General features: G+C 32.1%; 1 protein-coding gene across 1 annotated transcript; it reads left to right on the forward strand.

Annotated features, from left to right (window-relative positions):
• Positions 1 to 10,026: 10,026 nt before the first annotated feature.
• On the forward strand, positions 10,027 to 13,873 carry LOC133677115 (beta-fructofuranosidase, insoluble isoenzyme 1-like). The gene is made up of 7 exons (XM_062098947.1): positions 10,027 to 10,331; positions 11,523 to 11,531; positions 11,656 to 12,512; positions 12,603 to 12,761; positions 12,941 to 13,185; positions 13,296 to 13,386; positions 13,495 to 13,873. Exons 1-7 carry the CDS (start codon positions 10,148 to 10,150, stop codon positions 13,714 to 13,716), a joined length of 1,767 nt encoding a protein of 588 aa, XP_061954931.1. The 5' UTR covers positions 10,027 to 10,147; the 3' UTR covers positions 13,717 to 13,873.

A 13,873-nucleotide genomic window follows, 5' to 3' on the forward strand; every position in this document is an offset into this window, starting at 1 on the left:
GGATTTTCTGCTTTCACGCTAGATATTCAAAAGAGAATATCCTAAGCTTCTAATATCAAAATCAGGGGATTAAAAAACCTGAATTCATCTACGCATACAGGTTTACAACTTTCATGAAGGATTCAAAGTGATATAAATTTGTTTTGAAGAACAGAATCTGGCTGCAATCTGGTTGGTCAAGATGATCTCCTAATCTGATTCAGGAAACTGACAATGCCAAGCATCCCAATCTGACTGAGAGTCTGCCATAGGACCCAATAAAGATGTAGGTCAATTCTTTAACATGTCTTGAGTGACAGAATATAGCTGGGATGGTCAGATATTGCATGAAACCAAGTCAGAATTAAAGCCTAAGTTGGAATAAAATATTATGACAGCAACATAATCAGTTTTTTTAGTGGAAATTTCGAGGGATTTATCCGACCTTAAAGGCTAAATAAAGAAGGAATGAATTTAGCATTATGAAGACTCCTAATCAGTCTAAGAAACCTGATGATTTTAGCAGCAAAGGGGGGAGGATAAAGAGGACAGAAAATCGCTCAAACAGGGTTTGAAAAACATTTCTTTCTTCTCTACTTTAGTCAATTCCTCAACAATCATTAACTAAACTCTTGCATTTGGCTCAAAAGAGGTATATACCATCTCCAACACGTGGGGTCCAAAAATAAGTAACAACATCAAGGATTAAAGAGAAAAAACGTGCAAATCTGGGGCTCAAATTGAAGTTTCTTCAAGGACCCAATTGCATAAACTTTAAAGTTTGAAGTCGATAGGGGTGTAGATTAGATAAATCAGAAAGAAAAGGACTAAACCAAACTTTGCCAAAACAACGCCGTTTTGGTTACTGTTTAACTTCTCATTCAATTTTCTCTGAAATGATAGTTCAGAGAGGCTAAGTTGCAAGTGCATTTAATGCCTTTAACATCCATCAAAGTTGACTAAACTTGCACGCAATTGATCACCTGACATTTCTCTACAACCACATATGGCCCGTTCAGGCTGAATGAGAAAGAAACAGCCTCAGCGGCAGCCTAAAAAGGCTAACTCAGGTAGCCTTTTCTTGCAGATTTGATAGCTCACGATGTACATTTTGATCCAACGGTTGGGATCCTTCACAGCCGAACCAAAGGCCAATATTTGGCACCATTAAAGAAAAATTATCCCTCTTCCACCACCTATAAATATATCTGGATAAGTTTTGGTAAATAAATATACAATTTTTTTAAAGATTAATTATTAACTTATATATATATGAATTTTGAAAGTTAATAGTAAAGTTTTAATTCAAATACATCACCTAAAATATTAAAAAATAAATTTAAAAGTATATAAAATTAAAGTGAAAGTGAAAATAAACTCACTATTGAAGTTACATCCTTTAATGTTTTGTGGAATATAATTCATCTATAATCGAATCTGAATTGATATTGTAACAACCCCTCAACTGTGATAAAATAACAATCTCATGTCAACTGAAAAACAAAGTAATAAAATTTTTTTCATCTCTCAATTCCTCCTTCCTTCACTTGATTCTTTCTTAGATTAGTGTTTTATAAGTTGGACTTTGTAAGTTTACAAGGTTATTCTCTCATTTTTTTTATTTTTTTTCCTTGCATTTTTTTTATGTTTTTCCCTTTCTTTTCTCTCTTTCTCTCTCACCTTTTGTTTTTTTTTTTTGTATTCTACTTCTTCCCAGTTGGCAACATATAAAAGAAAGGAAGAAATGATTTGTTTTATTTTTGAATGGCAAATAACTATTTTACCCTTAATAAGTTGTTTTACTTTTATTTGACGGTTTTTTTTTGTTAGCACTAACAAGCTCCGCTCATCCTAAAATTTTAACCATATTTTATTCAATATATTTTAAGATCCCTCGTAAAATTTCAGCTCAATCTGATGGTCGGATTGAAAATTACGTCCAATAACATAAAACTGATCAAATTGTGATTTTTCATCAAATTTCTGAATTTCTCCAAAACTCCTGAAATTTTAACTTAAGCTAAAGCATCATATTAGAAGGCTTCACGTAAATTTTCAGAATTTTTTGATAACTCAATCATGAATTATGGATTTTTTTCCACATAAAACTAGTAAACAAATATTGATAAAATCTTGACCCGGACTATAGTCCACCCAAGCTTTTAACATGCCTTCACCCTTGATTACATCTCTTCAGTTGCTCTGGGGTTCTCCATCACCTCTACTTGGTTTCAGTAAATTAAAAAATTGTAAGAAGATGAGTGATTACAATTGACAAACTACAAAATTCAGCTCTATTAATTATGTCTATAACAAGTGTCCATACCGACTTGCCTCTTTCTCTTTCAGTTCAAGTTGCCGTCAAATATTGTCTTTGTTTTAGTTTCTTTTGCTGGAGATCGTTGTTTTCCATGCTCTGGCATGTTTCTTTTTCTCCATGTGGAATGAAGGATGGCTCTAGGCTAACATTTCCCTAAACCTATGAACATTTTAAGTGCAGTCTTTCAATACACAAGAGGGCTCTATATCCAGCCATAATAGAAAACTCCATGAAGCGCTTAAAAAGGATTCTCTGCAGGGGGTGAATGCTCTTGAATCTGATGGAATTAATATATCCTGTAGTGGGAAATTGACAATGAATACTACGCACAAAGCTCTTAAATGGATTTGCAATGTCCATGCGGCCATGCCTGTCAAGATAACAGCCTTCCTTTCAGCTTAGCCAAGTTAATTGACTTGAATGTTACCTCTCATCATTTCGCTGATTTTTTTGTGTGAATTTGCTATACCGACTCTTCTTTTTTCCGTCGTAAATACTCAATGAAGATGAAAAGTCCTTACAATTATCATGATTTTATTTTACTTTTTATTCAATTGACAATTATCTTTTTATCAATTTTCTTGGTTTATTTCATTAAACTTATACATTATTCTTTTGATTTATAATTAAATCTTCTTATTTATGCTCAAAAAGACAATTAATGTTAATAATGCCTATACAATTATTTGTTTTAATTACAGTAAGCAAAACAATAACCTGACTCGTAGATGAAATGAGCAGTAATCTCGTAAGAGAGTTGGATACAATCACATTTGTTGGGTCTAATCACTTAATAAAAAAATAAAAAATCTAAATACTCCTAACACTTTTATATATAAAAAACTCTCTAGCACTGTCAGCATGTTTTTACAATAATTAGATTCAATTTAGAGATTATATAATTAATATTATATAGGTATCGTTTCTATTTTTATAATGTTGAGCGTCATTCTCGTCCTACATAATTGAACTGAGAATTAAAAATTGATCATAATTGATGCAAGATAGAGGTCAAGCTACAAGTTGAAGCAAGGTTCTGCGGACATGGTCATAATTTGTGTCAAGTCCTCTTTTTTTTGTTTGTACGTTGAGAAAATCATGATACGAGAGAAAATTCAAGATAATGTTCTTGCTAGCCTATGACTAGATAAAAAATGTCATCCTAGTGAAGGAGAGATTTGCTCACACTTATGTAATATATATAATACCAATCAGCAAGTTATGATTGGTTGGCTGCTGACAAAGATTATAGGAATTAATGGTGGTATTTATCGGAACTTCTGCTCTTTTAGCTATTTTTTTAAAAAATTATTTTTGTTGTATAAAAATATTAAATTGATGTCTTCTTTGTGTGTTTTTTTTTTATGAATTTAATGTGGTAATTTTAAAAATAAAAATAAAATTTAAATATTTTCAAACAAAAAATTATTTTGAAAAACTTCTTAAACTGCAATCTCAAACATTCTAAATCTAGGTAATTAACTACAAGGTCATTGGAACAATTTATTTAGGAAAAAGAAATAAATACAATAAGACAGCGATACAATAAAATTTCTTTTTATTGTTCTCCAAACACCAAAAAATAGTTATATGTGTATAATATTATATTTAAAATATTTATATTATGTGTATTTACGTTTTAAAAACATTCATTTTATATAGTATAGTTAAATACTGAAAAATATTTTTTTAACTTATTTTTCATGACTCTCAAACAGTAAAATAAAAACTGTTTGGTGTGTGGCAAACCTGACCACCATGCACCTCAATGCTGAAATAGAAAGAGAAACAACAATTCTCCTAAATCTAAGGTTGGCATGGTTGAAGGAGAAGACATCATTGTTGGGGTTGTTTTTCAAGTCCTATGGCGACCAATGAGAGAAATTGGGTGGTAGACTCTGGTGCTACTAGGCACATATATATAAATAAAAAATTCTTCTTCACCTATACATGTTTTAAGGATGGAAAATAAGTACACCTTGGAGACTCAAGAACTGCAAATATTCTTGGAAAAGGCAAAATTTTTTTGAAATTGACTTCGAAAAAAACATTAGCTTTGAATGAGGTGCTGCATGTCCTTAATATAAGAGTAAACTTTGTCTTTGTGGCTTTTTTGAGAAAATTTAGGATTAAAGTGTCATTTGAATCTGATAAGATTGTAATGACTAAGAATAATATACTTATGGGGAATGGATCGATATTGTAACCATGAACCTTTTGTACTCAATGTTGCTAATAAAATGAATGAAAATGCATCTTCTTCTGCTTACTTCCTTGATTTTATTGATCTATGACATGCTATATTAGGACATGCTAGTTTATCTTATTTTAAAAAATAAATTCTTTTGGTTTAATTTCTGGCTTAAATTCTTTATCTATGAATAAATGTGAAATATGTGTTGAAGCTAATATTATTAAGAAAGCTTGTGAATATATTAAAAGACAGATTGAATTACTTAGTTTAATACACAAATTTAAAAATTTAAAACAAACTATGACTCAAGAAGATAAGAAATATTATGTGATCTTAATAGATGATTTTAGAAGAAAAACTTGTTGAATTCTGAAACCTTTGTGTTGAAATATTATTTTTTAAAACAATATCCACGCAAGTTATATTTTATTTGTGGTTTTTTATTGAACTTTCTCACAACAAAATCTTGTTTTAGTAGTTAAAGCAGAAAACGTCGGTAGAGCTCCTATTTTGGTTCTATTCCCTACTTTGATTGGGTCTATTTTTATATATGCATTTACGACAAGAGAATTAGAGAGAGGTTGCAGAATCATTTTCGTATCTTTGATTGGTGTTGCTCTCATATTATATATATGCATGCTGTCCTTGCTAGAAGATTCGAAAATGATGTTGCAACAATTATTTTCTTTCATCTATTTTTTTTTGTTCCTTTTATTTTATTGTGTTCTATTGTGTTTTTACTGTAGATTGTAATAGTGCGTGTGCAATTTTGATTATGGGGCTGTTGGTTGGATGGGTAATTTGAGTTTTTTCATGGGTGCGTGTCTTGAGACCCCTTTTCTTTATGTTAGTGCTTAGTGACGTGGATATTGTTTTCTAACGGAGGCAACATGATGCTGTTTTTTAATGAAGCTTGCTACGTACTGAGAGAGGTTTCTGGGGTAAACATGGCATGCTGTCATCTCAAGAATTAGGAACTTTTGTAAATGTTGGTGTTGTGCCTAATATTACCATGACTAGTCATGAATCTGAGAAGTTCTCTTTCAATTTATTTGGTTGCTACGTGTGAGTTTGAAAAATGGACAGAAAGGGTGCAGTCACTAGGGTGTAATTCTGCTTTTTCCAGCTTGCAAGCCAAGAGACCATCGATCAGAGCAAAACGCTTTGAGAAGATGGAAAGCATTGGCTTATATAGAAAAGCAGACCCGGAATCCTTTTTCTAGAATTATATTTTCTCGTAAAACGATGGAGATAACATATTTGGGAGCAGAATAAAGAGCATTGCACACCAGTGCCTGCGCTAGATCTGCAAATTTTTTGATATCATACCATTACATCTCTTCAGTTGCTCTGGGGGTCTCCATCACCTCTACTTAGTTTCAGTAAATTAAAAAATTGTAAGAAGATGAGTGATTACAATTGACAAACTACAAAATTCAGCTCTATTAATTATGTCTATAACAAGTGTCCATACCGACTTGCCTCTTTCTCTTTCAGTTCAAGTTGCCGTCAAATATTGTCTTTGTTTTAGTTTCTTTTGCTGGAGATCGTTGTTTTCCATGCTCTGGCATGTTTCTTTTTCTCCATGTGGAATGAAGGATGGCTCTAGGCTAACATTTCCCTAAACCTATGAACATTTTAAGTGCAGTCTTTCAATACACAAGAGGGCTCTATATCCAGCCATAATAGAAAACTCCATGAAGCGCTTAAAAAGGATTCTCTGCAGGGGGCGAATGCTCTTGAATCTGATGGAATTAATATATCCTGTAGTGGGAAATTGACAATGAATACTACGCACAAAGCTCTTAAATGGATTTGCAATGTCCATGCGGCCATGCCTGTCAAGATAACAGCCTTCCTTTCAGCTTAGCCAAGTTAATTGACTTGAATGTTACCTCTCATCATTTCGCTGATTTTTTTGTGTGAATTTGCTATACCGACTCTTCTTTTTTCCATCGTAAATACTCAATGAAGATGAAAAGTCCTTATAATTATCATGATTTTCTTTTACTTTTTATTCAATTGACAATTATCTTTTTATCAATTTTCTTTTTGTCAAATGAATCATAAAAGATGGTTTTGGTGAGAAAAAAAAATCCCAAAAAGTTTCCTGTCACGTACGGCGCACAAACATTATCTTATATTCTTTATTGATTTTTCGTGTTAAAATTACCAAATATCATTTATTTTTATTAAAACTTTCTTTTATGGTTATGATAAACTATTATTCACGAACATTTATTTTGGTTCAGAAATGTCACGGAAAGAAGGAATGTATTAATATGAAGAAGGTTTGATTAAAAAGATATTTTGTTTTTTTAATTTTATTTTCAAATTGTTCAATTTTTTTTTATATTTGTTTTGGGTGCTTGAAGTTTGTGTGAATATACATGTCTCAGAAATCTATTTTTTTTAAAATACATTAATAAAAAAAGGAATTCTAATAATCATTAAACGTATATACACACTATTCTTTTGATTTATAATTAAATCTTCTTATTTATGCTAAAAAAGACAATGGTAATGATGCCTATACAATTAATTATTTGTTTTACAGTAAGCAAATAGATAATTAGAGAGTTGGATACAATCACATGTTGTTGGGTCTAATCACTTAATAAAAAAATAAAAAAATCTAAATGCCCCTAACAGTACTTTTATATATAAAAAACCTCTAGCACTGTCAGCATGTTTTTACAATAATTAGATTCAATTTAGAGAATATTCTATAATTAATATTCTATTTATTGGCATCGATCGTTTCTATTTTTATAATGTTGTGCGTCATTTTCGGACTCCATAATTGAATTGAGAATTAAAAATTGATCATAATTGATGCAATGATATACAAGTTGAAGAAAGGTCATGCGAACATGGTCATAATTTGTGTCAATTAAGTCCTCCTTTGTTTTTTTTTTGTTTTTACGTTGAGAAAATTATGAGACCAGAGAAATTAAATTAAGGATAATGTCCTTCCTAGCCTATGACTAGATCAAAAAATGTCATCCTAGCTAGTGAAGGAGAGATTTGCTCACACTTATGTAATATAATACCAATCCGCAAGTTATGAGTGGTTGGCTGCTGACAAAGATTATAGGAATTAATGGTGGTATTTATCTTGACTTCTGCTCTTCTATTAGCTATTTTTTTAAAATATTTTATGTATAAAAATATTTAATTGGTGTTTTTTATGGTATGTTTTTTTATAGTTTTGATTTGGTGATGTTAAAAATAAAAAAAAACTTGTTTTAATATATTTTTAAACAAAAAATTATTTTGAAAAACTTCTTGCTTAGAGACTGTTTGGAAACACGGTTAAAACAGTGTTCCGTTAAATTTTAATTTTTTTGGCTAAAAATTAATTTTTTTATGTTTTCAGATTATTTTGATGTACTCATCTAAAAATTAATTTTTTAAAAATAAAAAAATATCATTTTGATATATTTTTAAATAAAAAACACTTTAAAAAATGCTATTATAATCTCAAATATACCCTTACACTGCACTCTCGTAAACATTCTAAATCTAGGTAATTAACTACATGGCCATTGGAACAATTTATTTAGAAAAAAAGAAATAAATACAATAAGACAACGATACTAATAGAAGTTCTTTTTATTGTTCTTCAAACACCAAAAAAATAGTTATATGTGTATAATATTATATTTAAAATATTTATATTATATGTGTACTTACATTTTATAAAACAAACTATATATATAAATATATGATATAATAATTTTTTTTTCCCTATCTCTACACTTTTTATATCTTATTTTTTTCTATATAAGTGATCAAATAATTATGTTTAATGTTTTATATAAACTTAAAAAAAATCAAAACACCCATTTTCTATACCATAGTTAAATACTAAAAAATATTTTTTAATTTATTTTTCATGATGCTATCACATGTCAGAAAATAATATAATTTTTAGAAGATTTTATAAAAAAACCACCTTAAATAAAAAACACTTTGGCCAAACATAACAAGAAAATGGAGCAACTAAAACAACAACACCTGATTAAATCCTTAAATCTAAATCTTGTCACGTTTTTTATTTTAAGATTAGCACAAAGAAAATCTTTTGTTTTTCTCCCAGACTGGCACAGGTCGCACATTTCTTTTATTTTTTTTCCTGTCTGGCACAAAAAATATAATAGCTAGGGTGATGCATCTACTGCTTTATAGTCGGTACTGATATTTATAGAGTGAATCGAAAAAGAGAAACTACAAAATTGTTTAGTCTTAGTCTTAGTCTTAGTCTTATCCTCTCGTAATGTTAGGGTAATATTACGAGAAGATAAGACTAACTAAGATTGGACAAAACACTTTCGTAGTTTCTCCTTTTCGATTCACTCTATAAATATCAGCACAGAGTACACACTCTACAGTAGCTGCTTCCTATGCTTGCTTCACACCTTAACTATTATTTTGGAAAAATTTAAATTTTTATTTTATTTTTTTCTTTGTTTTATTAGTATTGTTTTATGTTTTCAAGTTATTTTAATATGTTGATGTCAAAATAATTTTTTAAAAATAAAAAAATATTATTTAAAAAAAAACACTTTAAAAAATAATCGTTTTCATACTCTTAAACACTCTTTACAAATTATATCGTGCTTGCGTGTTAGAAAAAATAGTTCTAAATAAGTAGCAAAGCGAGGAACGACATTTGAATCTTTCAAGTATTAATTTGAAGTTCAAAACCCTTGCCTTTTTTCTTTTATTTTTAAACTAAAAAAAGATAAATTTCTTGCTCATGGCAAAGAATAGGGAGAAGAAGTTTCGGCACATTATTTTTCTTCCCTTATTCTTTTCAGCTCCACAATATAAACATTAGGTATTTTTAGGATAAATATTCTAAATACCACTAATGATTTTATATCTAAATTATTTTTTATATCAATCTTATTATTAAGCTATGCATGTGAGATTTTTCATCGCCTTGCCAAACCTAAGCGTGCAAGTGTGTTGTTGTCGCCAAACTCAGGTATTGTCGCCAAGCCTAGACATCTTGGGTGTGGCGTTAGGCGCCTTGGGTCTGGTGTGGTCGCCAGATCTAGAAACCTTGGATGTGTTGTTGTTGTCGATCCCAAGCGCATGAGTCTGATTTGGTTGTCAAATCTAGATAACTTGAATCTATCATGTTTGTCAAATCTAAGTAATATAAATCTGATATGATTATCAGAACCACAAGACATAATGAGCACTCAAGTCTACAATAACATATGTTTAACATTTCTTTCTACCATTACTATAACTATTTATATTATTTCCTGATCGACAACATGTTTACCATATCTAAGTAAATAGCTAAGCGAGGACGGATATTTGAATCTTTCACATATCAACTCGAAGTTCAAAACCTCCCAGAATAAAAACTAACCATCCGCCAAGTCAGCAAGTAAACGGCAAATCCACAAACTAATATTTGTAAATGTCAACATCGTCTAATTGGGGACTTCTTAATTATCCTTTTCAGTCTCTAAGAAGAGCCTAGAAAACCTCTATATATATCCACTCTCCAAGCACGTAAACTCTCATTCCTAGCTCTTTCGTTATTATTCATTACAACCAAAAATAAAACTCTCTTCCTTCTCTGCTCTCTTTGTGATACCTGGTTTTCTCTCGTGGACGATAATCATATATCAATGATGGCTATGCCAAACACTCTCTCAGTTCTTGCTTTGTTTGCTTTGTTTTTTGTGCTTAGTAACAATGGAGCCGAGGCTTCTCATAAGATTTATCCTCAGTTTCAGACTCTTAGTGTTGAGAACGTGAATCAAGTCCATAGAACCGGGTATCACTTTCAGCCTCCTAGGAACTGGATCAACGGTACATAAGCATCTTCTTTTCTTTATTTTCTTTCTTTCTCCCATACAATGCAAATAGTAATACCTATAATATATTTCTTTAAAAGGTAAATAATATACGTTGCCTTTTTAATCTTTTTTTATGACCTTTTTGTCTTGTCTGTCTTAGAGTCTTAAGTGTAGTAGGGATAAAGCTTTAATTGTTAGTCAAGATTTCAAATTTACTTATATTACTCTATTTTCTTATCATGAATTATTAATTTAATTACAGTGAAGATTTGAATTTTCAACCTTTTTTTTTTTTTGCAAATGTATTTAATTAATAATTAAAATTCGGGGGGTAGGCAGTACTAGTAGGGATAAAGCTATATATTAAGGTGTCCATATTTTGTCATGTCTCTCTGTTTTTGTGAATGAGATGAAAACTCCTTGGATATTAGACAAGAAGATGGTTGAAATTTGGACATTAAAGATGAGGTTAGTGGTTATGGAGGCAAATTAATATTTGCATTGCGAATGTTCTTTTTCGAACAAGAGATAGGGATTTATATCGCCAAGGTTGACATTGAAGGCAAAACCTAATTATGTATATAATCTATGTCTTTTTGTTTCTTTGTAATCGTGTTTATTGCCTGCATAAAATTGGTGGGTCCTTCTTGGGCTTCAAAAATAATTGGCCGGGCACCATTAATAGAGACAAAATGACTCTTTAGTATGCACCATAAGTATATTCAGACAGTTTTCCTATGACTCTATAGTATCTATTACTTGAATTTATTGCGTTCACATCTTAGGAGAGTGAGATCCAAACTTCACCTTAGAAAAGGGGAAGAAGCACACGCTTTGATGAGCCCGGCTTAATAACTTGGGCATAAGTTGTTAAATAATTATTATGAAGAAAACCAGGGAATCTGGTGGGATAATCCTATATGAATCATTGCCAGGACAGATTATTAATTGTTTTCAATGGCATGACATGAGGTTTTGATGTTTTTGTTTGACTTTAAAAAAGGTTGTACCATTTTTTACTTGCTGGGAACGTTCCTCACTAGTTCTGTTCAGCTGTTGTGTCAAATTCTATGCATTGATTAAGGTTTGAGTGAAAATTGACTTCAACAATGATGGCTAACTTTTGTTTTTTTGTCTCCTTCTTGGGTCCATGATGCTTTTGGGTGCGGCTCAAATTGATTGGGGTAAATTTTATCGACAATAGATCCAAATGGTAAGCCAATTCAACAAGAACCTGATTGGTTTCATGGCCAATTCAACAAGTATATTCAGACAGATTTTGAATCAATCCTATTCCTGATTTTGATTGTTTTACGTGTGCTATTTTGTATGAGCAGCACCTATGTACTACAAGGGGCTATACCATCTATTCTACCAATACAACCCCAAAGGCGCAGTGTGGGGTAACATTGTTTGGGCTCATTCAGTTTCAAAGGATTTGATCAATTGGGAATCCCTTGAGCCTGCACTCTACCCTTCTAAATGGTTTGATAATTATGGATGCTGGTCTGGTTCAGCGACAATCCTTCCAAACGGTGAGCCTGTTATATTCTACACGGGTATTGCCGATAAAAATAACAGTCAGATCCAAAACTACGCAGTACCCGCAAACTTGTCGGATCCATATCTTCGTGAATGGGTTAAGCCCGATGACAATCCGATAGTGAACCCGGATGTTAGTGTAAACGGTAGCGCGTTCCGTGATCCGACAACTGCTTGGTGGGCTGATGGGCATTGGAGGATTTTGATAGGCAGCAGGAGGAACCATGTAGGGGTTGCATATTTGTACAGGAGTAGGGATTTGAAGAAATGGGCCAAGACCAAACACCCGTTACATTCAGTTCAGGGTACAGGTATGTGGGAATGCCCAGATTTTTTCCCTGTTTCATCATTCGGTGAAAATGGGTTGGATCCTTCAGTTAATGGACAAAATGTGAAACATGCATTGAAGGTTAGCTTAGACTTGACAAGATACGAGTACTATACACTGGGTACTTATGATAATAAGAAGGAAAAGTATTTTCCTGATGAGGGCTTAGTTGATGGTTGGGCTGGTCTTAGGTTAGATTATGGAAACTTTTATGCTTCCAAGACATTCTTTGACCCAAGTACGAATAGGAGGATTTTGTGGGGTTGGGCTAATGAGTCTGATGCTGTTCAACAAGATACGAACAAAGGGTGGGCAGGAATTCTGGTAATACTTGGTGGAATTTATTGTTAACTATTTAGAAGTCATTTTTATTGGTTGATAACATTTTACGTTTTTTTTATTGCATTGCTGTAGTCGATTCCTAGGAAGGTATGGCTAGATCCAAGTGGAAAGCAATTGCTGCAGTGGCCTGTTGTAGAATTGGAGAAATTAAGAGGGCACAATGTTCAACTGAGCAATCAAAAGCTCAACCAAGGTGATCATGTTCAAGTTAAAGGCATCACTGTTGCTCAGGTTTGTTTCTTTGTTTACTTTATATTTTTCTTTTTAGAAAAAAATTGGACATTTAAGTTCAAGAAGCAATTACTTAAAAAATATATCAAGTCAATGTTTTTTTTTTTTTTTTTTACCTTGAATGGTAGCGAAGTTAAGCTAAGATTTTGCTGATTAATTGCTCTGCATATATTTTACAGGCTGATGTTGATGTAACCTTTTCTTTCCCAAGCTTGGACAAAGCTGAGCCTTTTGATCCAAAATGGGCTAAGCTTGATGCACTTGATGTATGTGCCCAAAAGGGTTCCAAAGCTCCTGGTGGACTTGGGCCATTCGGACTCTTGACATTAGCTTCAGAAAATCTTGAAGAATTCACTCCTGTCTTCTTTAGAGTATTTAAAGCAGCAGACAAGCATAAAGTTCTCCTGTGCTCTGATGCAAGGAGGTTTGTGTTATAGCTTCTCTTCTCTTCTCTTCTCTAGACACATGTTCTCATCCTAATTTTGTTATCAACCTCTACTGAACATGGTCTGTATACCTGGCTTCTTTAAACAGCTCTTCCCTAGGTGAAGGACTATATAAACCATCTTTTGCTGGATTCGTTGATGTTGATTTAACCGACAAGAAACTTTCGCTCAGAAGTTTGGTATGATGATCCTTTCATTATCTTAGTCTGAAACAATACTTGCTCTTGTTATGTTCTCATTTACGTAACTATCTTAACATACTTTTGGTTATTACTCTTTCTTTCCAGATTGATCACTCTGTTGTAGAGAGTTTTGGAGCTGGAGGAAGAACTGCCATCACATCCAGGGTTTATCCAACTATTGCAGTCTTTGAAAAGGCTCACTTGTACGTGTTCAACAATGGCAGCGAGACCATCACAGTGGAGAATCTTAATGCTTGGAGCATGAACTTACCTGTTATGAATGTCCCTATAAAGAACCGAGGGGGAGAGAATCCACGCAATGAATAATAACAAGGAAATGAATTAAGAAAATCTAATCTTTATTTTAGGAAGGATAGTTATTTGAACATTGCGGTGTTGAGATTGTGTGGTACACCACAAAGAATAATCCAACCCTTTTTGTTCTCGTGTAATTCTCATGTATATAAATAATCCTCGTTTTTTC

The sequence above is a fragment of the Populus nigra genome, chromosome 17 (assembly GCF_951802175.1).
Source record: "Populus nigra chromosome 17, ddPopNigr1.1, whole genome shotgun sequence".
In the NCBI taxonomy this organism is placed as follows: Eukaryota; Viridiplantae; Streptophyta; class Magnoliopsida; order Malpighiales; family Salicaceae; genus Populus; species Populus nigra.